This window comes from Rhamphochromis longiceps, linkage group LG5 (genome assembly GCF_057381845.1).
Source record: "Rhamphochromis longiceps isolate RC_006_pf linkage group LG5, R_longiceps_female_GT1.1, whole genome shotgun sequence".
Lineage (NCBI taxonomy): Eukaryota > Metazoa > Chordata > Actinopteri > Cichliformes > Cichlidae > Rhamphochromis > Rhamphochromis longiceps.
Window position 1 is genome coordinate 36,087,395 of NC_140561.1, and position 27,259 is coordinate 36,114,653.

The 27,259-nt window shown below is 38.3% G+C and overlaps 2 protein-coding genes and 1 pseudogene across 2 annotated transcripts; 1 reads left to right on the forward strand and 2 right to left on the reverse strand.

Annotated features, from left to right (window-relative positions):
* The first annotated feature begins 4,068 nt into the window (after nucleotides 1–4,068).
* On the forward strand, nucleotides 4,069–27,231 carry rtf2 (replication termination factor 2). Its single transcript, XM_085407456.1, has 9 exons — nucleotides 4,069–4,217; nucleotides 4,522–4,616; nucleotides 4,818–4,911; nucleotides 5,102–5,241; nucleotides 6,648–6,726; nucleotides 20,094–20,204; nucleotides 20,284–20,335; nucleotides 22,574–22,648; nucleotides 26,072–27,231. Exons 1-9 carry the CDS (start codon nucleotides 4,149–4,151, stop codon nucleotides 26,266–26,268), a joined length of 912 nt encoding a protein of 303 aa, XP_085263582.1. The 5' UTR covers nucleotides 4,069–4,148; the 3' UTR covers nucleotides 26,269–27,231.
* Nucleotides 9,442–17,521, reverse strand: gcnt7 (glucosaminyl (N-acetyl) transferase family member 7). The gene is made up of 5 exons (XM_085407454.1): nucleotides 17,240–17,521; nucleotides 13,768–14,071; nucleotides 12,846–13,587; nucleotides 12,169–12,264; nucleotides 9,442–10,039 (listed from the first exon to the last, which is right to left on the reverse strand). The coding sequence occupies exons 2-5, from the start codon at nucleotides 13,972–13,974 to the stop codon at nucleotides 9,792–9,794; spliced, it is 1,293 nt and encodes a 430-aa protein (XP_085263580.1). The 5' UTR covers nucleotides 13,975–14,071; nucleotides 17,240–17,521; the 3' UTR covers nucleotides 9,442–9,791.
* Nucleotides 24,975–25,773, reverse strand: LOC146670502 (uncharacterized; annotated as a pseudogene).
* Nucleotides 27,232–27,259: the final 28 nt, after the last annotated feature.

The window sequence follows — 27,259 nt, forward strand, 5'->3', positions numbered from 1 at the left end:
CAAAGCAGCCACAGGTATGTCCCCATCACCCCAGGCCACACCGATCACAGCCAGGATGCTGTCAGAACCTTTCTGCTAGCCTGTCAGGCTAACGAGTTGTGACTGAGTCTTTGCTGCCAGCACACAAGGAGTTGTTCCATTCATATACCTTCTATTGATGTATGGAGACTTTCCTTACCAGGTCACAGCCATCAAGGAGGAACCCTGGAACGTGTGTGTGTCTGTATCATAAGCACGTCTGCTTTTAGAGACTGCGAATGCGTGTGTGCTTGCATGTGGGCGTGCATGTATCCATTTATCTGTTGGTGGGTGTTCAGTCTGGTTTGCCACAGTGGAAAAGATAATCATAAACTGGCTGGGTGATGGTAAAAATGCATCCAGGTGGACTGCGCTTGTGTGCTGCTGCATGGGTCTGTGTGTCAGCTTGGCTGGGCTCACAAAGGTCCCAGTTCTTCATGAAATTTGTGGTAAATAAATTGTTGAGCTGTACACTTCAGTGCAGCCAGTCGATCAAAACTATCACACAGCTGGCTGCTGCGACAGGGAAAAATGTCCCGCAATCATCTGCAGGAGGAATTACGACAACATTAGGCATGTTTTTCTTTATCATTTCTGCACAAAGTTGAGCAATATAAGCAAAACCTAATTTGATCTTTGATCATTTAAACAATGACAATTGTGTGGTTAGGACTTGATGCCAAATTACATGAGATAATTTACCGTACAAGCTATCAAGAGTCTGTATCAATATATGGCAAAAACTCAATAGGGTTAATAACACTAGCATGGCTCAGACCAAGAGGATAGAAAAATTAGTTATGGCCAGTGTTTCCAACTGACATAATTTTAGCTATGTGAGTTTCAACATAAACAGAAAAAGGAATGAGAAAATAATTGTGGTCGACTGGTGTGTGGTAACCCGTTGGTTTCAGTCTTCATGTTGGATGTGGTGTTCTTTTTCCAGGGTTTTGGATTTCTCATTATATGTTAGGTACATGAACTTGTATATGGCTGGATACGTGCTGTTAGAGTTGACTGAGTACAGCAGCATTCCCTACTCAACCTAAACTCACAAAATATTTTTTCATTTGCCAGGATTTTTATTGAGGGAGAATTTTATGGTAAAGGTAGATTTGCAGTTGAAATCTGAAAGTTCATGCACACGGTGGGGCGTCACTGTCCACTGGAGTCGTTCCAGAAAAGTGTGAAATGATGTCAAAACAGCCTTTAAATTATATTATTCCTGTATGGGCAGCAGACAAATAAAAAAAATTGATGGGATTCAGGAAATTAAAAGGATGCGTGCTGTCAAGGCATGATTAGTTTTGAAATGTAAAATGTATTACAATTAATCATTAACAATAAATATTTCACTGAAAACTGAATAATGCTGGCAAATCTCCTGCTTATCCAGCAGTCTCTGAGATACAACAAGATTGTCTTTCATTCATAAATCTATAACTTTAACATCTTTTATTTTTGGCATGCTTTTTTTCAAAGAGTTGGGCTTTGGAAAATAGTCATGTCATTATTTATAAATGCATAAAACAGATATTAATCAACTGTGGCAGCTATTCCCATTGCAGGATGGCATTTCGTTAGTTACTACAAATAATCACATTCTTGCCTCTGCACATTTTTTTAAGATGAAATCTGCCAGAGGAAAAAAAGAAAGAAAGATTTACCTTCTCACCATCCCCCATGATAAATCTGAGAAAATAGCCCTCTGCTCTGTTCCAAATAATTTCCTTCCAGCTCTGTCCAGAGAGATTTCAGGGACTAGGCAGTTTGGTTTTTCTCCTTCAGAGAGCGTTAGCTTGGTTGGCTGCAGGGCTAAGGGTCCAGCTCTATCAACTAGCGCCAATGTAAACACAGCAATTCCTCCCCAATTAGAAACGCTAAATGCATTGGACTCGGTGCAATACCAGGGCTGGTCTATGCAATTAATGCAGTCTTAGTCTCCACTGGCTGCTTTGGATGACTGGGATGGTTAAGATGTATACAGTTTCAGTTCAAGGCCAGTCACTGGAAGTCTGATTATGCAGGTTGGACTCATCATGGAAGTATAAACATGAGGCTGGATGGGCGCTTAGTGGTTGGGGTTTTCTTTGGGTCAGCCGTGCTGGGTAGCACCACCAAGATATGCGTGGGAGGGAGGTCAATCAGAGGGAGATATTTGTAAAAGAGGAAGCGGCATTTCAGCTGTGGAAACTAATCAGATTCAACTCTTAGAAAGCACAGAAACTGTGATTATTACAGTGAGGATCTGTATGCACTTTTTCAGACCAGATGTAAAAAGACTGATTATTTTGCAATTAGGCCACTGCAATGCCATTATTTTATCAGTTAGCAATCAGTAATTAAAAATAGACCTTGCGCCTGCAATATCCAGTCACTTCTTAAGATTTAGAAAACATATGGACATTCAGACTTGCACTATCCCTATTCTTACTTTTTATACGTGATAATTTCACATTCTTTTTAATTAGATTAAAGCTACAGTGTCTGGTGACTTATCCTCCTACATGTGTGTATTTTGAGTTTCTGTTAGCATGCAAAAAACATGCAAAATAATTTAAAAAAATGAAGAAATAAATAAAAGATATGGTAAAAAAAGATATAAATGAAAGGTGCAAAATACAACAATGTATCCACTGATGAGGTGAGGTTAGTTACGTACATCACACACACACACACACGCACACACACACACACACACACACACACACACACACACACACACACACACACACACACACACACACACATACACACACACACACACACACACACACACACATACAACCTCTTTTTTGTGATAGAAGTGATAGAAGATCACACAGGGTTCCTTTTGTCCTTTGGCCATTGTGCATTGAGGTGTTGATTTGCTTCAGCCCAGGGCACTGTACTCTCTCAAAGATAGTTTGCTAACAGAGCTTTCACTCCATTGCCTCTAATGAAAATCCATACTAAACATTTAGCTCTGTGTGAGAAAGGGAGGAAATTCAATAAGACACATAACACAATTTATAAATTACAGGAAGAACCAATCGAACCAACAGGGAAAATGGAAAAATGTTTTTATGTTTGTATTTGTTAATTTTGCTTATTTTGGGCAATGTATTGTATTTTGTATGTGGCTTCCAGTGTGTGGTGAGCATAAAGAGGTTGAAATCTATTTTCTGGGCCAAAATGAAGTCTAGTGCTGGGTTTTTATTCCTTCTTCTTTTCCACAATGATTATCAGTCATGCCGCCAGAGATGTCTCCACTGAGGTATTCCCCAAACTAATGGTCGCTCTTGGACAGCACTATCGATAGTAAACTAATCTGAAGCCTGCAAGGCACAGGAAACAGATCTCATTAGCACTCACTGAACTATCTTCCAAGGAAACTTTCATCTTTAGACCACTCTGACAAGAGGCCTGAAAGCCAGACTAATGTCACTTACTAGTTCTGGGTTTAATGGCTGACTGAAAATGTGGATGGATGGATGGACAATGAAAGAGTGGAGGTATCTGTGTGAAGTTGTTTTATGTTTGTGTGCTTGACTGTGGGGTCATAAAGCGCTATAGTTTAGCAAAAGCCATGGAACCATACAACCTTTTTGTTGTTAAATCAATGTTACTGCTAAATACATTTGGATTGTTTTTGATTATTTTGTTATGTGCATTTTTGCATAGTATATGTTTTGTGACAATTTGCTTATTCTGATATCACCTTCTTATTCTGTATTTACATGCTAGACAGTATAAATATGTGATTTAAGTTGATCTAAATTAAGTCATTATAAACTAGCTGTGAAAAAATAAACAAAAACATTTAACAAAATATAAAAAAAAGTCAATATAAAAATATATATGTAGTTTCTTTCTATTCCTCTAGCTTCAAGTTAGATAAATATACTCACATTTAGAACGATGCTGCCACACCATGGCCGAAGCTATTAGATACACATGCAGCGTTTGAACTTCTAGTCATTCAGCCACTAGAGGGCGACTTTGAATTCATCGCACATCCCGCGAGCTTTAGTGAGATCTCGTTGTTTGTTTACAACCCGAGAACTTCCTGTCTGATGAGAGTAGCATTTTGGTTTTTTTGTGTGTGACAGTGACTGTTTGAGCTAACTAGTTAGAAGTGAGCTTTCAAGATGGGTTGTGATGGTGGCACGATTCCCAAAAGACACGAGTTGGTGAAAGGGCCCAAGAAAATCGAGAAGGTGTGTTAGCTTTATTTGGCTTCAGTTTCCCTTCCGTTTTTAAATAGAAAATATCCCTGTTGGCGATATTTTTCGAACGCTAACAAGTTGCTAATGCTAATGGGCTAAACTAAGTATTGTTAAGTTTCGGGGTTTCATCATGAGAATAAAAAAGACATATTACGGTATTTTAAATGTGGTTTCTAATGTACGTTATGTAGTTGCTGTGAGTTTTCAGAATTTAACGCTAGTTAACATTATCTTGATGTGTTATAGACGAAGCTACATGGCGTATTCTTTCCTCACGGTCTTCTTACATGAACAGGTTGATAAAAATGCTGAATTGGCTGCCAAATGGAAGTACTGTGCATTGAGTCAAGAGAAACTTAGACGACCCATCGTCTCCTGTGAACTGGGAAGGTGAGTTATTTTTTTGTCTTGTTTTGTACTCGGGCATTATTTGATGTTTGGACACGGTATCGCTCGATGATGTGACAGCGCGAAGATATAAACACCGTTTCACAAATAACAAAAATCAGACATGAATTAAGACTGTACAGTTTTTCATCTTTTCATTACACCACATTATGTTCTGGTGGTCTGGCACATGTTATTTTTCAGACTGTACAACAAAGATGCTATCATTGAGTATCTCCTGGATAAGTCGGCTGAGAGACCTAATGCTGAGGCTGTAGCACACATCCGTGGGATCAAGGTATATTAACACCGAAGTGTGAACATCTAACTTGTTTTTTTTATTTGTTTGTTTTTGTAATTAATAAAATACAGAGCTACATTATCCATTTACACAGTTGGAGGTCTTTAGCCCATGTGTTTCTGGACACATGATTGTGTGTTTATTCGTGGTTTCAAACAGGAAATCTATCTATTTGCTTTCTCTGAAGGATATAAAGGAGCTGAACTTGACTGATAACCCTGAATGGGAAGGAGAAAGAAGAAATACAAAGGGAGACAGATATGAAGACATTCATTGTGGCATGTTTATTTGCCCTGTAGTTGGGTTGGAGATGAATGGCAAACACCGGTAAGCAACCTGAGTGAAGAGGTACTAAACCTAAGAATGAAAAAATGAGACTGACGATTCATGTTCTCTCTTTGTTTTAAGGAGCAAGCCACTGTATCTAAGTTAATTTTAATATACTAAATACATGTTTGAAATTCACTGCAAAACATATGATGGCATTCGTCTATCTTGCTTCTGATATACTTGTGAATTTCTGGACAGTTCTGTATTTCTTAAAATTCTCTATTTTTTATTTTATTTTATTTTACCTCTGTACATAACCACATCGTACTTTAATACCGCATTTGCGATTAAGTTGGAAATCAGAATTTTCAAGTTCCCAGTGGAAATTTTCACCTGGAACGCCCTCTCAACTCAAATTTCCAACTCAGAAATTCAAAGTAGACATGCCAACCACAAGTTAACAATTGTAAGATGGCAGGACTGAACGTAAACGTTATTAAAAGTGTAAAACTTTTAACCTGTGCTGGTATTGTTTCGTATTTGTGATTTGTTAAATAATCCATTCACACAGCACTTACAAGGTTCGATCCATGACCATGCTGCAGCAGTGTTTTTAAGTCAAAGAAAAACAAGTATTGCTCTGTTTTGTTAATGATGGATGAATAGTTCTATCTTACTAAGAAGCAAGGTATAAGACATCCTGTTTTTACTGTCTTCTCTGACTGAATCATACTCAACTCAGGAGTGATGTCACTCCTGAGTTCTGACTTCTGAGGTGTCTGGAACACAGCGTAAGTTAAATAATCAAAATGTAATGGAAGTACAGATTTGTATCTTTGATTCTGGAGTTTAACAAAATGCATTTGGTAGAAATGTTGATGCAAGTGAAGAAAACAGTTATTTGGCTGAGAAAACAAAACAAAACAAACCTATCAGAGAGAAATCAAAAACCTTGGGAGTGGCCAAATCTTCAATCAGGTACATTACTGAAAAGAAGAAAGCATTAGTCTGCTCTGCAACTCCATCAAGCCTGAAAGGCCACAGAGGAAAACTAAAGTGAATAAGGTCAAAATTCTTTATGGTTAAGAAACAAAAACATTCACAAAATCTAAGGGCTCCAAGATGCTATGGCACAGACTTGTCTACATGTTGTAGCTGTTTCCTGTCACCAGGGGGTAGTGTCACAAACAACTCGTCTGTGGGTTACTTTTGCTGTTATGCTGTTGTGGGACCTTGTCAGCTGTGGAAAAGAAAGGCGGTAGTGTACAGAGGGAAAATTACAACGTGTCAAGAACCCAAAAACGTATGGACCTAACTTTAGATCACATAAAGTTAGAAAGAAATACAGTTCCCAGCCCTGCGTCTGTTATTTATTTATTTATTTATTTTTGGTGAATGGCCCTAAAAGCGATACAGGTGGAAACTGTTTAACAATTTCATATAAGTGTTTCTCTGTTTTTTAGGTTCTGTTACCTCCAGACTTGTGGCTGTGTCTTTTCAGACAGGGCCCTGAAGGAAGTCAAGACAGAAATCTGCCACAAGGTAGGCAACATTCATTTATTTATTTTCCCAGGTTATTTAGCGTCAGTAGGTTGTCAACTCTGACAGTTTTTTTAAAAAATTCTTAAGACACTTTTAATCTTTACTGCCATTAAAAATATGTAAAACAAACATAGCCAGCTCTATTTGTGACATCATTTCTGCTGAACAGCAACAAGATGATAACGTAGCTTTTATGCTCCTTAAACACAAAACCACCAATAGTTGAACTCAAAGACTTGATGGACCTAAAGTCTCCATCATTGACCTTGGGTGTTTGGCATTAATGCTCCTTGTTTAAGTCACACTCAGCAAATTTTCAACGCTAATGATTTGTAAATAGGCAGGTTTGATAAAAATGTAGATAAGATAGCAGCAGTCTGGTATTAGCTAGGGGTGGGGGAAAAATCGATTCTGTGTAGTATCGTGATATTTTGTTTGCTAATAATGTATCGATACAGGGACAGCAGAAATCGATATTTTGTTACAAAAAAGGTTTTTGTGCTCTGACTTCAGAGCATGTTGATCCTTTTTCTGAGCAAGAATCCTGACATTCCTTCACTGTCCAAATGTGTTTAACTTTTTTTATGGCAGCAATAAACATGACAGTTTACTTATTTTAATTTAAGACATGTTTTATTTTAATTAAGTTTAAAACTTTTTTATTTAATGTAAAATTATATTTTGTTTTAATTTACTTTCAAATTCTTCAGTTGCTGAAGGGGCTGCATAGTTTTCATAAATTGCATAGTTCAGAATAGCTATAATTGTACCAGATGGTTGCATTCAGTTAAGTTGGACTAGACTGTAATACAAACCGTTCAATTTGTCAACAATAAAACTGACTGAAATGAGAGAAAGACTGAGTGTGAGACTTTGATATTAGATAAAATGAATATTGATAAAGTTTACTTTTATGTACAGAATCTGAATATCGCAAAATATTTTAAAAAATTGCAATAATATCGTATCGTGGGATGTATAGTGATTCCCACCTCTAGTATTAGCTTTGTTCCAGATGCACAACTGGTTGCTCAGATAGATAAGAATGCAAGTTAAATTACTGAAGTGTAATGATTTAATGCTCCCATGAGAAGACATAAATAGAAATAAAAACCATCATGTTCACATTGTTTTCGGTATTTAAGGGCTAGTAATAAAAATGTAAGTGAACTCTGGCAATGTTTTACATTCGTAGAATACACACAGATAAATAACTTATTGTTTTTGGGTTGCTTTTTTTAAACAAAAAAATTATAGCATGTTGACTTTTAAAAACTATCACAATATCAGCATTGTTAAGAAAATAAAGCCTGAAGAGAATGTAAATGTAACTAAAGTGCTCCTATAGTCCACTACAAACCACTTTGTTGTTCTATAGGAATATGTGATTAGGCAAATGTTTGAAATTTGGTTTCATCATGTTTTGACCTTTGTTTTGCTGAATTCACAATTTGCACTAGAATCTATGTGAACTTTAATTTGAGGATCAGAGGAAGTTTAACGTTTAATCACTTTAGTTGAACATGGCCTTTATATAATGCGCGTTTACAATATTACTGACCTCTTTCTGAATTTAAATAATACTAAACCATAAAGAACATGCCATATCACAACATTTATGTGAGTAGATGTGTTTTGGACAGATTAAACTGCACTGTTCCTTTCTTCAAGGCGCTTCTGAGATTGCCCTAATTTAAGCCACACGGGAATTTGAATCAAGTAGGCCTAAGGCCTTTTATGGGTTCTGACCTTGTAGTTGTAAGGAGCATTAAAACTATGGTGGAAATTTCCCATGCACAGGCTATTTTGAGGTAACAGAAAGCAGATGGTAGCTGGTCAGTGTTGTTATTTCTGTTTAATTAAAAGCATTTTGGAACAGTGACAGATCAGTTGTTTGACTTTGTCAAAAATATCTAAAAGTATAAGAAAAGCTACAGCGCTTCTTGTGGGAAGCTGACTTAGAATACTGTGATTTTTGATAAGATAGGCTTATAAGGCAGCACAGTTTCTGGAGCCAATACGATTAGCCTGACTTTACCCACTCTTTATTCAGTTGCTGCTAAGTTTAGGAAATGTAAAGTACAGTTCACTTAACCTTAAATGTCAAAGTAAAACATACAAAATAACTGATAATGCAACATCACCCTTTGTTATATCCATGTAAGACAATAAGCAGTTTGTGCTGAGTTTTGGACAGGTTCTATAAAAAGTGATAGCCATTTTGGCTTTTTTTCCCCCTTTGCATCCAGTACCCATCATAAAATTGTTATCTAAGGCTGAACTGTCAGAATCAAGTTCAGAGTGTGTGTCATTGGATAAAGACTGAATCTTTATCTAAGCCAGCATTTATCTCTCTTTTTTCTTTTTCTTTTGTGGGTTCATATTTGAACTCTACTTGCATGCTGCTGTTTACCGAACACACTTTTTGTCCTTTTTAAGAAATTTTGTTGTTTTTTTAAAAAAAATATTTTTGCAAGGAGTCATTGCATAAGTTGATCTGCCAGTAAAAATGTAAAAATGCCATTCACATAACCAAATGTCTTTAGTCTAGCTTGACTTACTAGAAAATTCTGTAGCCTATATAAAAGAAACCTTTTTAAAAAGGCAAAACACTGTTTACTCGGGTATTGTTCAGACACACTGACAGCATGCGCAAGATCATGTGAAAGTTAGGACTCGTTATCACAATTGCTTTTATTTGTTTACACCTGTTACTTCTTAAATAAGAGAAAGGGTCAACACCTTTATCAGCAGTTGTGTTTTTCAAACTGAATGTCATACTGAATAACATTTCTTTGGTAGTGTCGTTTCATCCAAGCTTTAGTCATTATTTTTGCTTTATGGACAGAATTTATTTCATATTTTATTTCTGTATTTAGAAAAAAGGACAGCACTGATAAAGTTTCATAGATAAATATATTAGTATACACACATGGTCTTGAAATGCATATTGAATGCATTTTGTCTTCCTTGGTTTTGCTTTCCTATGCTCATATTATGACATAACAACACAAGACAAGTGCAAATAAGCTCAACTAGATATAGACTGCATGTTTGTAGTGATTTCATTCTCCAGCACTGCTGTTAAAGTAGCTGCTGCTGTTGCTGTAGTTGCTGTGTATGGCCAGTAGCCATGACGGTTCTATGGGAACAGTAGCCTGGTTGATAACCTTGTTTCTGTGCCACTGCTCCAAACAGTCTAGTGCCTCAGGAAAGGTATTACTCTCAAACTTATTGGCAAACATGCTGTCCATGCTGATGATCCATGGTAGGTCTTCCACTCCGTAGATACAGATGTCTCGTATGTAATGCCCTGGAAAACAGCAGCTTGGACATGACTTTTTTTTTTAGCATTATGCCAAAATTCGTTCCTTTTATTACGAGTTTCCATTATATAAATAAATATATGTACGCAAGCTTATTTAACCTTTGACGTAAAGCTAGTGGAGAGTATGCCATATATATATATATATGTATGTATGTATGTATGTATGTATGTACGTACGTACATATGTATGTACACGCATATATATACACATATGTACACACACATGTACACACACATGTACACACACATATATATACACACACACACACATATACACGTATATACACGTGTGTATATATTTAATATATATATATATATATATATATATATATATATAGATATAGATATTAGGGGTGCAACGATACACAAAATTCACGGTTCGGTTCGGTTCGATACTTTGGTGTCACGGTTCGATATTTTTTCGATACAAAAAACATGTTCATGCCTTTTTAATTTGTCATTTATTAAAATTATAAATATATATTTTAACTCAAAAGTACAGTTTTTAAATTTAACCCTAACCCTTGTGCGTGTTTTTTATTTTGACAGCGAATGCGCACCTGCGGACCACTTATGTGCAGCCCTGGTTATTTAGCTCATCATATCGCAGCCACAGAAATTATTTTGTCCATGAAACCATAAAGCTGCACTTTCTTTTTGCCTTATAGTCTGATTTGTCATAACTTCTCCGTTTTGTGGTAAGCTTTTCTTTGGCTGTCACTTCTTCACCCTGACCTGTCTTATTTGGCTCAGCAGAACTAAAATATATATCCTGCTACTTTTACACACGCACTCACATAAGCTCAGCGATTCTCTGCGCGATCAACCTCTCACATGTTTAAGCTTGCTGCGGGAGATTTCACTTGTCATGTTTGCATAGTAAGCTAACGATTAATAAGACGATGTCAGAGGAATTGGTGCACAAATTATCATCACTCACAGATCAGTGCTGTCGCTCTCTATACACAGCTCGCATGATTTTCCTTCCTACAATAGCCCGACGGGCAGGGAAGAGATAGATTTTGGTAGCCCGACTGAAAAAAATCGCTAGCCCGACGTCCTGGGGCTAGCGATATTGCAAGCCCTGTATCTGATTGAGGAATCACTCATCTTTGGAAAAGAGAGTTTATTACAGAGAAATGTCTCTTTCCAAAATAAAAGCTATACTATCCGCGTCTTCTGGGCTATATTCTCAGCAGCATAAGGAGAATCATGTGCTAACAGCTGTCTAAATGACTCGGCTAAAGTTAGTAGCATGCTTGTTGTTTTTGTCTTTGCACTAGGATGATGTCGGCGTAAATGTGCAGTCATATTCGTTGTGTTCCCACTAGTGCTTTCAGGTTAATCTCGTTGAAATGACCTTAACGCCACAACACGGCAAATCTCCGTTAACGAGCTACCGCCGATCGCCCTGTGCATGGGGCTAGACGGCCAACACGTTAACGAGCTAACTGCGCTAACACACTAGTTCCCACCCATGTAATTGAGCATTGCACGGCACATCCAACATACTGTTTTACTTTAGTCCATGACTCGCTTACCTTCAGGGTCATACGTCACATGAAAACCAAAATAATTCCAAACGCCAGATCTGAATGAGGGTGGGGGAGGTCCATGTTACAAGGAGAGCTTAACTTCTGTCTTGCTAGCTTGCCCTGCGCTCTTCCTTCTGACGATGCTGTCTGTGTTGAGCGCTCAGTGGATCTGCGCTCGACAGTGCAGCCTAGGCGGAGTAGTCGAACGCAGATTCACTGAGCGCTCAACACAGACAGCATCGTCAGAAGGAAAGTTGATAAAATAAATTACAAATGTTGTATTGTTCGATACATATGCGTACCGAACCGAAAGCACTGTATCGAACGGTTCAATATCGATATGAATATCGTTGCACCCCTAATATATCTATCTATATCTGTGTGTGTGTGTCTATTTATGGATGTACATGTGACTTGCTCACAAGGATTTATGTGGGATTAATAATTTATTGTTGGATTACAAAACTAAATACCTCATTTTTACCACATTTTTATAATTTAAATAATTAGGAAATATTGGTAGAATTTAATCTCTGGGAGAGTAACTAATCCGGTCTTTATTGACATATATGACTATACCTTTGCAACCACTGTGTGCACTTCCTTCTTGATCCCGCCATTTGATTGCCCGGATAGCTCCTTCCCAGCCTCCATCAATGCGACTGCCTGGAGCTTCTTAAAACATGTAATCAGACAAAATTGGTAATTATATGACCTAATTGAATTGTCAAGGTTTAACTAGCCCTGCTCAGGCCTCCTTCATCTGCTGTTTGAGAGTCAGTTCTCGATACATCTCAAAGAAAAGCTAAAGGAAGAGGTAGCATTTGCAGTCTGTAAGCAATTAAAAGTAGAGACATTGATCAAAGTTGCAAAAGTTAAACTTGTTATAATTCCTGATAAGTTTTCATTTTACCAGGGGGTAATGAAATAAAATGTATAAGGATAACAAATGGTCACAGGCAGGCTGGAGTCTATTCTAGCTGACAAAAATGAAAAAGAAAAGTATAACCTACATAGACAGAAACCCATTCAGTCTCCTGAACTATGAGAAGGAACTGAAGTATTTAAAGCCCACATACATACAGACACAGAAGGCTCCAGTTAATAAGGAAATTTGAACCTAGAACCTTGTTTCATATCATCTTTTGTTTATATCACATCATACTCACATTAGTACATGTTTAATAGTTTTGTGCTAGCTGTTAAACAAGCGTGGAGTTTTGTGTCTGTACACCTGTTTAAAACCGCCATTTTACCTTTGATATGGTTGAGCGTCACCCAGTAGTGTTCATCTGGACTGAATGTGTCCCTGGACCAATCCAAGAAGTCATGCGCTATTGGGCTTTTCAGAACAAAGTCCACGAAAGGTCTTGTAAGAACATAGTAGGCTGTTCCAAAATATAATTGCAGATTGTGTGGAGGAGGCCTTTTCCTCAGGCCTAGCCCTTTCGGAGCTACATGTGACCCCACAATCTCCTTGTACTGGCGTTGCGTTCTGTACATCATAGACATCGGCTGTTTGACCCCAGGTGTCATGTTTTTATCCCTCCATTGTTGGCTCTGCATGTACTGTACCAGTTCCAGGTTACTCTTAACAGGGAAGTCTTGTCCACACAGATTCACCACCTTCTTCCAGTCTGTCTTGGATTTCGCTAGATCCTTCATGCAATTCAGATCTGCTTGCAAACGAGAAAAACCAGCATAGGTCACAGTTTCACTGTGACTGGAGAGGAATGTATTTGGAAAGCAGCTGACTAGCTTCTGTACAGCCTCCCGATACTCCCGTGGAGCCTTAGCATCCACGTGAATGCAGTACACATTTTGTGGCATGTAAATTGCCCTCAAGAGGCGGACAAAAAGCTCCAGCTCTTTATGAATAGTCACAATGAAAGCTAAAGGGTAAGCCTCCTCTGCACGACTTAGAGGTTTTGTTATAAAGTGTAAATCTCTTTTCAAATTTGAGCACGGCAGGTGGCTGTTTAGAATGTAGCTTTCCACCTGTAGACCAAAAAAGCATATATTGCGACTGTTACTGTTGAAACTCATTTTTAAATAGGAATGTCAATGTGACTGTGCTAATGCTCCTAACTGGTTGTTAGATCAAATGAAAATTTCATCTAGAATATTTGTGCTTTTTATTTCTCAGAAGTAAAGAAAGGGTGGGGGGAAAATACATACCTGGCAGTCACAGCTGTACCAATTTACTCCTTTCTTCATGCCTGGCAAAAAAGTTTTACACACAGTTGAGAAAGGTTTGCAACTTGAAGATGGGGGAGGCTTTAACTCAGGTGGCGTCCTAGTCCTCAAATAAATGAAGGAAAAGATAATAATACTTATCCCGAGGCACACGAGGAAGCTGCATTTTGTCCCTTCAAGCTGGCGCATAATAGCCCTGTTTCTCTGTAGTCTGCCAGTACCACCACAGTTAAAGCTTCTGCAGTGGAGACATCCAGTTGGATTATTTGCAGAAGGATCCTGGATCCTTGAGGAATATAAAATAGGGTTAAGTATTTAGGTTGGACCTAATTGATGAAGCTAGCTTGTAATATTTGGCACATTAACTGCTGCTGCTTTAGTGCTTCTGCAATGTCTATGGGATGTGTTTTCTAGAACCACAGCTTGCAACACAGGAAGTGAATTACTTGCTGTTCTGTATATGATAATATTACAAAAGCATGGCAAAGGTAATTGATATCGATCACTATGTTAGATGTATTTTTTATGATAATGCAAAGCAGTTCAATTGCGGATAACTTGTTTTCATCTTGTTGTATATTTTCAACGCGGCAAAGGGAAGAAGATGATTTAGTTCTTGAAAGAGTACTTGTAAAACGTTTAACTGATCACTTGCAGAGGAGCGGTTTATTTGCGGGACGTTGAGTATAGTTTCAGAATTCATCATAGTACTGAAACCTCTGTAGTGAACAATTACTTTACTTGAACAACAGGCTATCCTATTAAATCTCAGTGTCACATTCATTGGCCACAGTATTTTGCTACAGAGACTCATATATGCTTTTGTGTTAAAGGAAATGGTTTGCATTGATTTTAATCATGACTTATTTGATGGATTCCAATGTGTGCATGCAAATAGGGAGTCGTCTTCTCACATGACAAGTTTGTTATTGAGTTACAGAGGGTTCTGTGCTGGGACCAATTCTGTTTACATTATAGATGCTTCCCTTCCCTTGTTATTAGACAATTTTGCATACATTTTCATTACAACACAGATGATACCAAGCTATAGTAACCTCTGAAGCTGGATTACACAAATTAATTAGTTAAAGCAGCGGTCCCCAACCTTTTTTACGCCACGGACCGGTTTATGCCCGACAATATTTTCACAGACCGGCCTTTAAGGTGTCGCGGATAAATACAACAAAATAAAACTAGTACCGGTACCGAAAAAAAAAAAAGATTTATTCATAACGCACGTGAAAAGACCCGGGACAACCGAGTTAACGATAAAAATGATAACAAAATAACGCTGAAAACTGATAAAAACCCTGAAAACGGTCCTCAACTCTCGCGGCCCGGTACCAAACGACTCACGGACCGATACCGGTCCGAGGCCCGGGGGTTGGGGACCGCTGAGTTAAAGGACAGGCATGTTTTAGACACAACACTAAAGTTATTATATTTGTCCCTAATCTCTGAAACATGATGTCTAACCAGAACGCAAACTCTTGATTGGCATTACGTTAGCCTCCAGTAACATTGTGAGGAACCTGAGAGTCATTTTTGAACTGGATATGTCGTTCAACGTGCATTAAGCAAATATGTGTCGCTGCTTTCTTTCAGGTGGAGTATTGTAATCCATTAATATCAGATTCTTCTAAACGTCTTCTTTTTATCTCTCTGGCTCCTCACAGTTTGTTCAAGTACTCACTCACAGATCACTATCTACTCCAGTTAATTCTGGTGACCTCAAGGCTCTGTCCTGGGTCCTTTACTTTGTATTATCTATCTCCTACTCCTAGGTGATATTTTGAAGAAGTATAACATGCAATTTCACTGCTATGCAGATGACACCCAGCTCTACTTATCTTCCAAACCCACAGGTACTCTCCTACCCACAACTATTTCTGATTGTTTAAGTGACATCAAGGTTTGGTTTACTCACAACTTTTTTAAACTTAATGGCAATCAAACAGAATTTATTCTAATAGGCACCAAATCAAAACTGACTAAAGTTCCAACCAGAAGTCTTTCATTATCCATTGATAACTCTGACAACAGAGTTATCAATGGACTCTCAGGTCAAGAGTCTTGGTGTCATCCTTGACAGCACTCTTTCCTTCACAGCACTAGGGCTGCCACAAACGATTATTTTGATAGTCGACTGGTCAACGATTATTTTTGCGATTAGTCAACTAATCAGATTGTGCGTCCATTGGACGTAAAACTTACAGCTTATTGCACCAGCTTACAGCTTTAAGTGTTTAAGGTATGTGCTAACTAAAAATAAAGACAAGATGATAGTTTATTAAACTTTTAATGAAATTTGCAGATTGTCTCGGTAAAGTTGAATAAACTCTGCCGTCTGCTCCTTGCTATCTAAAATATAACAGGAGTATATTCTCGAGCATCTCGCACTTCTGATAATCAGTTGTCTGCTTGATGTTTATTCATCTGTGTAAAACTATAATTTTAATCTCAGCCAAACCAATTTACTTGGGAACAAATAAAATACTGAAAAAAGCCAAACAATAACATTTTTAAGTTATCTAAGTGACTTATATACCATGTTTAACCTGAGTAGCGAAAGACGGCGGTGGGTTTGAAAACAATTTGCCGGGAGTCCGGTGTTCTCACCGGCTCTAATGAGCCTTGAACCGAGCTGTTGGGTAACAGACGTCTCCGAAAACGCTTTTTTGGAGGAGGTTTGAAGTAGCTCCTTTTTAGGGACTAAATCGGTGTGCTGTGATGCACCGAGCATATCCCGACACCCCCAACTGGATATGGCAGATTACTGCCCTCCGGAGCCAGTTTTTGCTAGCTGTTTCTTTCTGTTAAAAGAGAGTTCTACACTCCCCACAAACTGCTTGCTTACAGGGAATTTTTTAAATTTTGGTGTTTTCTCCCAAATACTGTTAGGTCCTATGTAAGTAAACCTGAGTTTAATTGGAAAAAAGTACAACTTTTATTTTTTATTTTGTTTATTAAAAAAAAAAAAAATTATACCCAAGTATCCTTTGGAGGGCAGAGAAGCTTTAGACATGTCTGAACACTGTTCTCTTTCACAGTAAACATCCTCACTCAAGCCTGTTCCTGAGAATATCACTGAAGATAAAGATATCAGCAGGGAGGCTGCCATGGAAATGTGTATGTTTCTGATCTGCTGAGATTCCTATCCTTCTCATATTGCGACTAATAGAAAGAACAGTTCATATGTAGAAACAAGGAATAGCTTGCTGGTTGTTGGTTACGAGTTTGGGTAGATAAAAAAAAACCCTTTGGTTTCTTAAAATATTTGTTTATACATTCCTTGCAATGAAAATTTGAGATCATATTTAGATCAGCATGTTCGACTATATTTTGTTTTCGTGCAATCATTTATCACATTGCTGCTTTGGTCAGAGGCAACAGAAATAAACAGCAGAATATGTAAAGAAAGAAAGACAAAGAAATGACAAGCTTAGTGACCTACCTTTGATGCAGGTCAATCTATACTCCTTATAGTGAAGAGGTCAACTTTTGTACATCAGCACCTGTTTGGGTCTTAATGACCTAAATTGCTCCTGCGAGTTATGTTGCTATAATTCATTTGAAGTCCTGCAGTGAAGAGTCCGTTCCTTTGGTGCCATCAGCAGCAGCAGCAGCAGTAGCGGTAGTGTCAAGCTAAATTGAATTGCTTTCTTGTGTTCTCGTCAGGAGGTTGCTTTCTCAGAGCTTGATGTTGCGTTGTGAGTGAGCCACAGTGGTTTGTAATTGTGTGGAGTATTCTCTTGTTGTGTTTGCAGCTGATTATGTCTCTCCTCCCACAGCCCCATGAGACAAGTCCGGCCCTCCCTGGTTACTAGCATGAACACCCAATCACACACCTGACATAAGGAGTCATATTCACACATTTCTCACACACACACACACACACACACACACACACACACACACACACACACACACACACACACACACACACACTCTTTCTTGCTATCTCTCTCTCTCTCTCTCCTGCTCACTTGTGTATTGCATCAGTATTCTTGTTTTTTGCTCGTCTTCGAATCTCATTACCTCAAGTTTCTTCTTTCTTTTTTCCTCTCAGATAAGATCAGTTCCAGTTTATCTGCCCTGTTAATGGTGTGCATGTTTATGCACACTGTGCAGTGTGACTCGTCTCTTGTTCACAATCTTGTTGCCTCTTGCAGTTACAAAAAAAAAAAAGATTTTGGTTGACTTGTTTACTAACTGACTTCATGCTAGGTTGTGTCATTTTTGGTGATGGTAACAGCAGAGTGACAGACTTCATAGCGGTCCACAGAGTTTATTTGCTGCTTGGTCAGCTCCCGAGATTATCTCTGTTGTGTTGAACAGAGCACATGGCCACGGTTCACACCCAGTGAGCCTGCATTACAACCACACAATGGATCCCCTACTTGTTACTCAGGGGTTTAATATTTGTTTTTGAATATCGGTGTGTGTTTTCCTATTAAAAGCATTCATCCCGTTTATATGTTTAGAGACACAAAAACCTAAGCCTTTTTCTTTTTAATCGCAAGACTTTCACAAATATGTAAGCCAGTTTGTTTCATACAGGGTTATCGTTAACCAGTATTATCCTGTATTTCTATTAGCAAACTTACAAACTGTTGTGGATAAATGAAATCATAACTCAAGTGCTACTTCTGAAACCAAAGGAACGATGAAAACAACAGCAACAATAAAACAAATTACATTTTAATTTGGATCTGGAGCAAATATTAAACTTTTGATTTGGTGTGACAGAATGGTTTATTGTGTTGTGAAAATTTCAAGTGTCAAACTGTTGAAATAATAACATAGAATAACAATAACATTTCTTTGTCTTAGTCATTTCATCGATGTGTGCGTGTCTGACTGACACGTTCGTGGCATTTTGTTTTGTTTTTTTCCCCTCTCATGCTTCACAGAGTTTAGCCAGTCATAGGCAGGCAGCATGCAAATAAAATGGAAAAGGGACGTGTCCCGACAAAGAAATTATCTGTGGGTTGATCTAATAGTTTTGTTAGTTAGTGTTGAGTTCTAGGTATGTTTGGATATTAATGGCTCATGGAAAAAGCAAAAGGCATATTAAAAAAAAGTTTTACTGCAAATTCCTGCAAAAGATGCAAACGAGCAACATTTTATGAACGTCCATTGAGAAAGTTAAAAAAACAAAACAAAACTGATTTGCAAGATGGATTGGACTACATGTACTTATACGAAGTGAAACTGAAAGCAGTCACTTTTTCAGAGAAAATCATTTTAAACTAGCCTGACGGCCAAATATGTATATTTCAAAATACCTTAAATGATGTTAATTACAATCAACTTTCAGTTTTGTTACTTCCTGTTTTGCCACAAAATTTATAATGCATATACAACCAGACAATGTTTTATCAATGCTAGCAGGCGGCAGCTTTTAAAAGTGTAAGTAATTGAAGGGCACTTTTTTAATCCTCCTTGGCCAAGAAGCTACTGTCACTGATAACAGTTTACCTCATTCAAAGTGTGAATCTATTGAAAGGAGGCGCTAGCAACAGCATTATACACAATACTAGTAATAGAGAATTATACACAATAATAACACAATTAACAGTAAAATAAGCTAGTCGTGTTTCCCTGGAAATTTCAAGTAAAGGTTTAACGTAACTCCTTAGCACTTTAGTTTACCTATAACTAAAAAAAGTCCCTTTTTTACTCGTTCGGAGCCTGCATAGTATTTTAGTTAAAAACTTTTATTCCTTTTTCAATAAAAATGAAAAAAATATTTTCTACATTGGATGTTGTATCTTGGGTCACGTTTTTTAACCAACCACTTAAAGTCCTGCTTTTCCACACCAGTATTTTCCATCCAAGACTTGCTCTATATAGAGTGCAGCTAGTGATGCTTGGTTGAGTGTTTACTTTACTTTAGGATTACACAGCACCATCCTTCATAGCTTGCTCTGCTGAAGGGTGTGTTGTTTCCTCAAATAGTAAAACAGGTCTGTTGTTTCCACCTTGAGAAAGAGAGGAGGTTTATGTGCAGATTCTGCAAAACATCTTGCTTTGTTGGGGGTTGTTGAAGTAGTTCCCTTTTTAGGTACTAAATGGTAAACAGAGGTTGACACAGAACTTGCTCATTGCTTCATGATTTCAGATGATATATGTGAAAGTCCTACCTCATATTTAATTTTAAAACAGTTGTGCTGGATAACAGTGCATTAGCAGAAATAACGCTATATGGTGAATGTCTTCTGCCTTTACACTTGTTGCAAAACATGTTTGCCTTTTCTAAATCCCTTTAAGAGTCCCTTATCTGGAATATAATGTTTGTGTTATAGTGTGGAGATCCATTTAAAGATGAAGATATTGTTGTGCTCAATGGCAACAAGGAGGAGGTGGACAAGCTGAGGGAGAAGATGGAAGAGAAGCGGGCCAAAGCTAAAACTAAGGTGTGTGACTTCTCTGCTTTTTGATAGAATCTGTCTTCACAACTACAAAACCCTGAAACAAATATTCTTTGATTTTCAGAAATCAAAGAAGAGTAAAGCAACTGAAACGGTGTCAACATCAGAATCAAAAGGTTTGTGTGAAGCCTAGTAAGTAAGTCATCATATGTGTTCAGCATTTGCATGAACAAGGCCAACGAACTAGCAAAAGGCCAGAAAATGTTCTTCTTCATTTGGATAATATTTTGAATGTGCTGTAGTGTACTAGCTGGGTTATTCAAACTTTTAACTCACACTGAAAATACTGAGAAGTTAAGATACATATAAATGTAATATATAGTGTGTGGCCAAGCTAATGCTGCTAATACTTTGTACATCAATGATGGACATTATTACTTTATCTTATTCTGGTTTTGCGGTAATGTATCAGGCTGGTTTTGTCATATTTTACTGACATACAGTGTTTTTCATAATTCCTGTGCAAACTTAGATCCTGACACATTTCCAATAACACAGGATTAAGTGTAACTGTAAAAGATTAGTCATAGAAATAAGTAATATTGGCCAATATCAGCCTTGTTGACTGTCTTTCACCTTTTTGCAAGGAAAGAAAAAAAAAAGGGGGGGGGGGGGGGGGAATATTCCCACAGTTTTACAATTGTAAATCAAAATGTAAAAACTTTCCTATATTATACATGTCCTATAATTGTGAATGTGTCTTACTATTTCCAGTTGTTTTTCTTACTCTCATAAATGAGCCAAGAAATGCAAAAATAGTCACACTGAACCAGATTCTGTAGATCTGCAGTCTAACCTGATGTTAATTAGTCTAAATTGAAGGTGTCAGTGTTGTGTGCCAACAGAGAACATTGCTGTGGTTTCCTGTTTTCAATAATAGCACAACGCTCTCAACTCACAAACAAGACTAACTGAGAAACCCCAGAATTCGATTTGTTTTTACTCAGATTAACACTCCAACGCATAGCTGGACTGGCCATCGGGCGTACCGGGCATTTGCCCGGTGGGGGGGGTGGGGGGGGATTTTTTGTTTTTATGGGCAGATGTTTTGGTTTTTTTGGAGGTTTTTTTCTTTACGTAACGGTATCAACAATGAAAGGTGGTGGATTGGCCAGATGCTGGCAGATGTGTAAAAATAACTCAACTGCTTGGTGGTGGCTATGGCGGAGCTTCCACAGATTCAGTAACATTAGCAAGTGGCTGGTCTCCACCACTTGGAAAGGTGAGGCAGGAGGAGGCTGCTAAACAACAGCAGCAGCACTTAAGGTTGATAAGTTGTTGTTAGAATTTACTTAATATTACTTTCTAGTATCAGCTGATGTTTGCTGGAGCCACAGCTGTAAAAGCTGTTGGTCATGATATCGGTTTGGATATGTGGTGAGAGGGAAACATGAAGATGAAACCAGGAGATGTCCTTACTGAATCATCAGAGCTGAACAGCTGATGGAGAAGCAGGTTTACCTTTTAGGTGACATGAATGAGTTGAGAGGAAGTTATGAACTGTTTCTGAGAGACAACTAACACCAGGATCCTTTTCTACGTTGCTGACAGCTGGTAACTGTGCAGGGGCGGGTCTAGCAAAGTCTTGCCAGGGGGCCAGGTAGGGCATTAACAGGGAAAGGGGGCACAAAGAAATACGTTTCTTTCTTATTCTCATTTAAAATGTCTAGCTTTTATTAAATAATTTGAAAAAATAATCTGAATCTTACAACCAAAGTTTTCATTTGATGTAAACTGTATAGAAATCCATTATTGTACATAGGAATGGTTTTTTTTCTGGGTCCCATCATAATTTCTTCAGAGGAAAGTACTGTATATGATGCCAGTATTTTCCCACACTTTCTAGATACTGTACCAGTACTGTGTGTAAAATGCCATCAAAAAGTCAATTAAGTTTTATTCTTTCTCACCTGTCTTTCTGTCTCCTTTCACTTTTTAAAGGTTGCCATGTTAGAAAAAATATTTGCCCTGCCATTGATGTGGTAAATAAATAGTTTATGAAAATACCACTAAATCTGTCATTTATTATTTATTCACTGAACAGTATAAGTCCACTCAACTTACACAGTCTGGGGAAAACATGGCCCAGGGGGTAGAACAGTCGTTTACTTGGTCTGTGGATCAATTTGCCGGGCACTCCAGTCAGTGCATGTCTTAAAGCATACATTGGAATGTTTTTGTGGATGAATGTTTGACAAGGTATAGAAAAAAGTGCTTGTTATGAATGTGTGTGTGATTGGGTGAATGAGGGTTGTAGGAAGAAAGCACATTTAGTGCTCAGTTAAAAAGCGCTACATAAGTATTAGTGCTTTTAACCATTTATCCTCTGTCTTGCCTGATTGCTTTCCACACAGACGGCACAGTGTCTCCTCCCAATGATATAGCAGGAACAAGCTTGCAACAAAATGGTGGTGACAGCAGCCAGTCAGGTAAATAACAATACTTGGATCATTTACGTACAGACAAATAGTCTATTGACATTGCATTGTCTTCACAAATCTCTTGAAGCCAACTGTTTTAAAAACATGAATGTGGTTTTCTGTATGTAATTCATTCAGCCTCTTTTTATTAACCTTCTAAGACCCAGCAATGAATTTTTGTCCTCTGACTGAGACTGCTACATTAAGCACCATTTATGCTATCTATACGACTCCTACTATACTGTCAAGGGGACATGATGGGCTTTTTATTAATGCCACATTTGTGGAGGTTGCAGAGCACTTTCTTTTCAAAATGATGGAAATTGCCGCTTCCACAGATTGGCATACATTATGATTCTATTGCTTACACTCAGATTGTTTCTTCAATTTGAGAGTCTTAACTTTGACTTTGATTTCAGAAATGTACAATAAGTTTATCCCTTCCAAAACAAAAATTGTATTCACTGTCCTTTGTATTGAACAGCAGGACTTACTACTTACATTTTCAACCAGTCCATACTTCTGGTAGCAGAAGGCAGGATGAAGCAGAAAGATAATTTACTCAGAACTATGGAAGAGGAGTCAGTGTTACTGCTGTCAGGGGATGAGGTGGACAAAGGCCAGACATCAGAGTAGGAAGGTGGAAGCTCAGAGGATCATCATCTTTAAAGGAGCTTACGAAGGGGTGGTGTGACTGTACCTACCATCCATAATAGGAGCTGTTTAATGTAGGGCTCTCAATTTTTTAGGCATTTTAATATCTAGAAGGGGAAATAAAAACCTATTCAGTTGAATTCACACAATCACACTTCCACCAGCTAAGATTTTGATTTCTTCTCTTATTTTGTCAAGTCATGTAATTAATGCACTTTCAGCATATATATTATTAAACTCTACATCTGCTATCTTTATCATTTCAATTTGGGTTACATACTGAAATTGGGTTGAAAATTCTATAGGTAATGATAGGTTTGTAGCTTGAACCTATTCGCTGGAACGTTGAAGACAATATAATTACACAGCAAGCAAGACACGAAGTAGGCAAAGTTCTTCATGTTTCTCGTGCACGGGAGAGAACCGGACAAACGCCGTTCCTTCGCTTGACCCCAGTTGCTCTCGTCCGCTCCCCCGTAACACTGCTCTTTTATTGAGGTTACATGAATATGCATAGGTTCATTAACATATGACGTCTACATACAAACAAAAAGTACCTTGCCTGTGTCTGTGTGTTTGTGTGTGTGTGTGTGTGTGTGTGGGGGGGGGGTCAGAGTGTGACCCCATAAATGACTTCCCTAAACCTGCTGGTCTGGAAGTCCAACAGTTCATCTAAACAAAAGGCACTTAGCCTAAAACAGATATAGCCACGTTTATCCTACCATAAGACAATAAAACAAGGTACGACCTCTTCCCATGCTCCCAGGATGTAGGTGTGCATTCCACTCTGGAATGCACACCAAGCCTTTGCAGCCTGCTAAAGATCACACATCCTATCACTACACAATTGATTATACACCTCTAAGCATATATGGTTAAATATTTCTAAGCATAAATGACAATCAACAATACAAAACCTAACAGGTAACATGAAAACAGGAAACCATTGTCTGGTGGTTGTGTGTAACAGAAAAAATCACCACACAAACAAGAGGGAAATGGTCATTTCTGAAGGTGGCATTGGAACTGAAACATTGTTCAGTTTATCTGTTGTCACCGCTTGTAAAGATAGCTTAAAATCTGAATTTACTGGTTCCTAATTAAAGCCAATTCATTAAGTTGAGAGAGCTTCATCAACATTGGGCAGTCTAAGTAATAATGATCTTAACGTCACAGCTAAGTGGGAGCAGAATAAAGCACTCTGGAAAGTGAATACAGAATGCAATAAGGCTGCCATGAAGTGTGATTACCTTCACAGTTCGATGTCCTGCATAACAGTTGAGAAACCAGTAACTACCTACAACTTCAGAGCCTTAGCATACACAATCCTTTTTGTCCATAATGGGCGATGGATGTTATCATTTTGCCAGGCTCCTCAAAAGCTGGTATGAACTTTTCACTCTGTCTGAAATTTCACCTTCGTGCTCTAATGTCTGGCTCTTGTCCACCGCATTTCTTGACTGCTCTAAATTTGACTCCACTTCCACAGTTATTTTTCTTTGAAACAATACTTAAATTATCTAAACGGATCTATCACACATTTTTTCTTCTAGGGCTCAGGAGGTTAATGATCCATGTTCAGTCTAATGTTCAGTGTTTTACCACTGATGTCCAATTAAAGTAAAATTCTACTGTAGTTCAAATGTCTATAAATTGTTCTCAGTCATCCAGGTCATCGTAGTTTAAGGGGCTTGGAAAGAAAAGCGACTGGACTTCTTTAAGTTTCCTTGAAGACATTTCACCTCTCATCCGAGAAGCTTCTTCAGTTCTAAGAGCAATTAGTGGAGAGTCCCAGATTTTAAACCCTATGGGAGTGTCCCCAAGAGGGTCATGGACCCCCTATTGATCCTCTACCTAATCACACGAGCCAAGGTGTGGAAACGGGTGTGGGTCCCAATCAGCCAAGGTTTTGGATGAACCTATTGTGAAGCCTAGCCCCACCCTGTCATGTGATTTACTGAGGTCAAATCTCCCAGGATGTGAGTGGGCGTTAAGGCGTCTAGGAAGGGATCTCAAAACTGGATTATAGATGGCAGACAGCTGGTGTCGTAAGCCACCGCTTCTGTTCAAGGATGGTCACTCACAGTGGACATAAATGGCTTCTTTCACACCTCTTTCAAACCATCTGTCTTCTCTGTGAACATTGGCATCCTCGAAAGAGTGACCTTTGTCCTTTAGATGCAGGTGGACAGCCGAGTCTTGTCCCATGGAGGTGGCTCTTCTATGTTGTGCCATGCGTTTATGAACTGGCTGTTTGGTTTCTCCAGTGTAGAGGTCTGAGCATTCCCGGTTCCCTGTACAGCATACACTACGTTGTTAAGTTTGTGTGTAGGAGTTTTGTCTTTGGGATGAACCAGTTTTTGTCTGAGTGTGTGGCTGGGTCTGAAGTACACTGGGATGTTGTGCTTTGAGAAAACTCTCCTGAGTTGCTCTGATAAACCTGCTACATAAGGGATGACAGTATTGTTGCGTTTGTTTTTTCACACCTTGGCTTGTGTGATTAGGTAGAGGATCAATAGGGGGTCCGTGACCCTCTTGGGGACTCTCCACATGTCTTAAAATCTGGGACTCTCCACCAATTGCCCTTAGAACTGAAGAAGCTTTTTGGATGAGAGGTGAAACATCTTCGACTAAACCTAAAGAAGTCCAGACTCTTTCCAAGCTCCTTAGACTATTGTAGTTAAATTAACATCCAATGGGTATGATCAACCTGTGGGAGGAACAAGTCCTTATTTTTAAAGATGCCTTTTTTTTTGTCTCTTTCATCCTACTACTCAGCTGTGGCTGGACCCTCTGGATCTTCCAGCTCGTCTAAAGCGACCAAGTCTTCATCAGCCTCTGCTACAAAGAGGTCCATCCAGGATATGAACGAAAAGTCAGAGGCTTTTAAGTCTTTGTTCACAACCCACAGTTCTGCCAAGCGCACTAAAGATCAGACATCCAACTGGGTCACCCACACCCCTTATCACTTCTAATAACTACTAAAGTGCATAGATCACAGTTTCTAGATCTTCCCAGAAATATTAACATATTAAAATAAATCTTGCTGTGCATACCAAGCACACACACCAACCCTACATGACCTCAGATATTGACAGCGATATGCAGGCTAATTCCCAATTTCTCTCTCCAGTTCCCAGTAGCTCAGTGTTTACATGTTGGGAACATTTAGTTGCGGCTCCCTAAGTGGTTCTGAGTGTGTACTTTGTAACTTAATTCCTCCCCATGGATTCCCTCACAACCTCTTTGTTGTCAGTCACAGGTGGTTGAGGAATTAATACTAGGATGACTGTATTATCAGTGGCACTCTGCTTCCCCCTAATGGGCAGAAAATAGCATTTTAATGTGCTCACAGGATTGCTGCATTTATTTTAGTCCTTAGTTATGATAAGAAAAATGAAAAAAGACAAACTGCCCTGCATTTGAAAAGGCAGATCCTCAGTAATTAGTATCTCCAGATTTTCCTTCCTCACAAAATCTAGTTGTATGTGCCTGGTAGCTATTTATTTTGGCTTTTTTTTTTTTAACAGGTGTAGCAGGTGACTTTCACTCACTTTTGTTCTTTTAATTAGTTATTTCTCAATTGTTCTTTGAAACGGGGGAAAAACTAAAGCATTTGGTGTATTTGACTCCTCTGATTTGCAAAATAACCACCACAGCCAGAGACCAACAGCTTTAATGCGATTGGGGAAATATACTGTATAACTAATGCTTTTTTTGTTTTTGTGCATTTTTGTCTGGACTTTAATGGAAGACCTTTAAAATACAAAGTTACATTGTATTATTGTCTCCAAATGAATTCATATTGAGGTTAAATGTGCTTGTATAGACAGTCAGTACATTTACAACATTTACAAAGAACTAAAAAAAGGCTTTGTTCTTACTTTTTGCTTTTTTTTTGTATCAAGCAATACCACAATAAATTTCTGTTCACAGTATTTTAGTGTTGTTTTTATGGTGCAGATT

Coding starts and splice junctions, on each gene's coding strand:
- rtf2 (XM_085407456.1), top strand. CDS start 4,149: ATGGGTTGTGATGGTGGCACGATTCCCAAAAGACACGAGTTGGTGAAA. Junction 6,727..20,093: donor AGACAGAAATCTGCCACAAG/GTAGGCAACATT, acceptor TTTGTGTTATAG/TGTGGAGATCCATTTAAAGA. Junction 22,649..26,071: donor TGGTGACAGCAGCCAGTCAG/GTAAATAACAAT, acceptor CCTACTACTCAG/CTGTGGCTGGACCCTCTGGA.
- gcnt7 (XM_085407454.1), bottom strand. CDS start 13,974: ATGCGCCAGCTTGAAGGGACAAAATGCAGCTTCCTCGTGTGCCTCGGG. Junction 12,265..12,845: donor GACGCTCAACCATATCAAAG/GTAAAATGGCGG, acceptor ACATGTTTTAAG/AAGCTCCAGGCAGTCGCATT. Junction 10,040..12,168: donor TGCACACAGTGGTTGCAAAG/GTATAGTCATAT, acceptor GCTGTTTTCCAG/GGCATTACATACGAGACATC.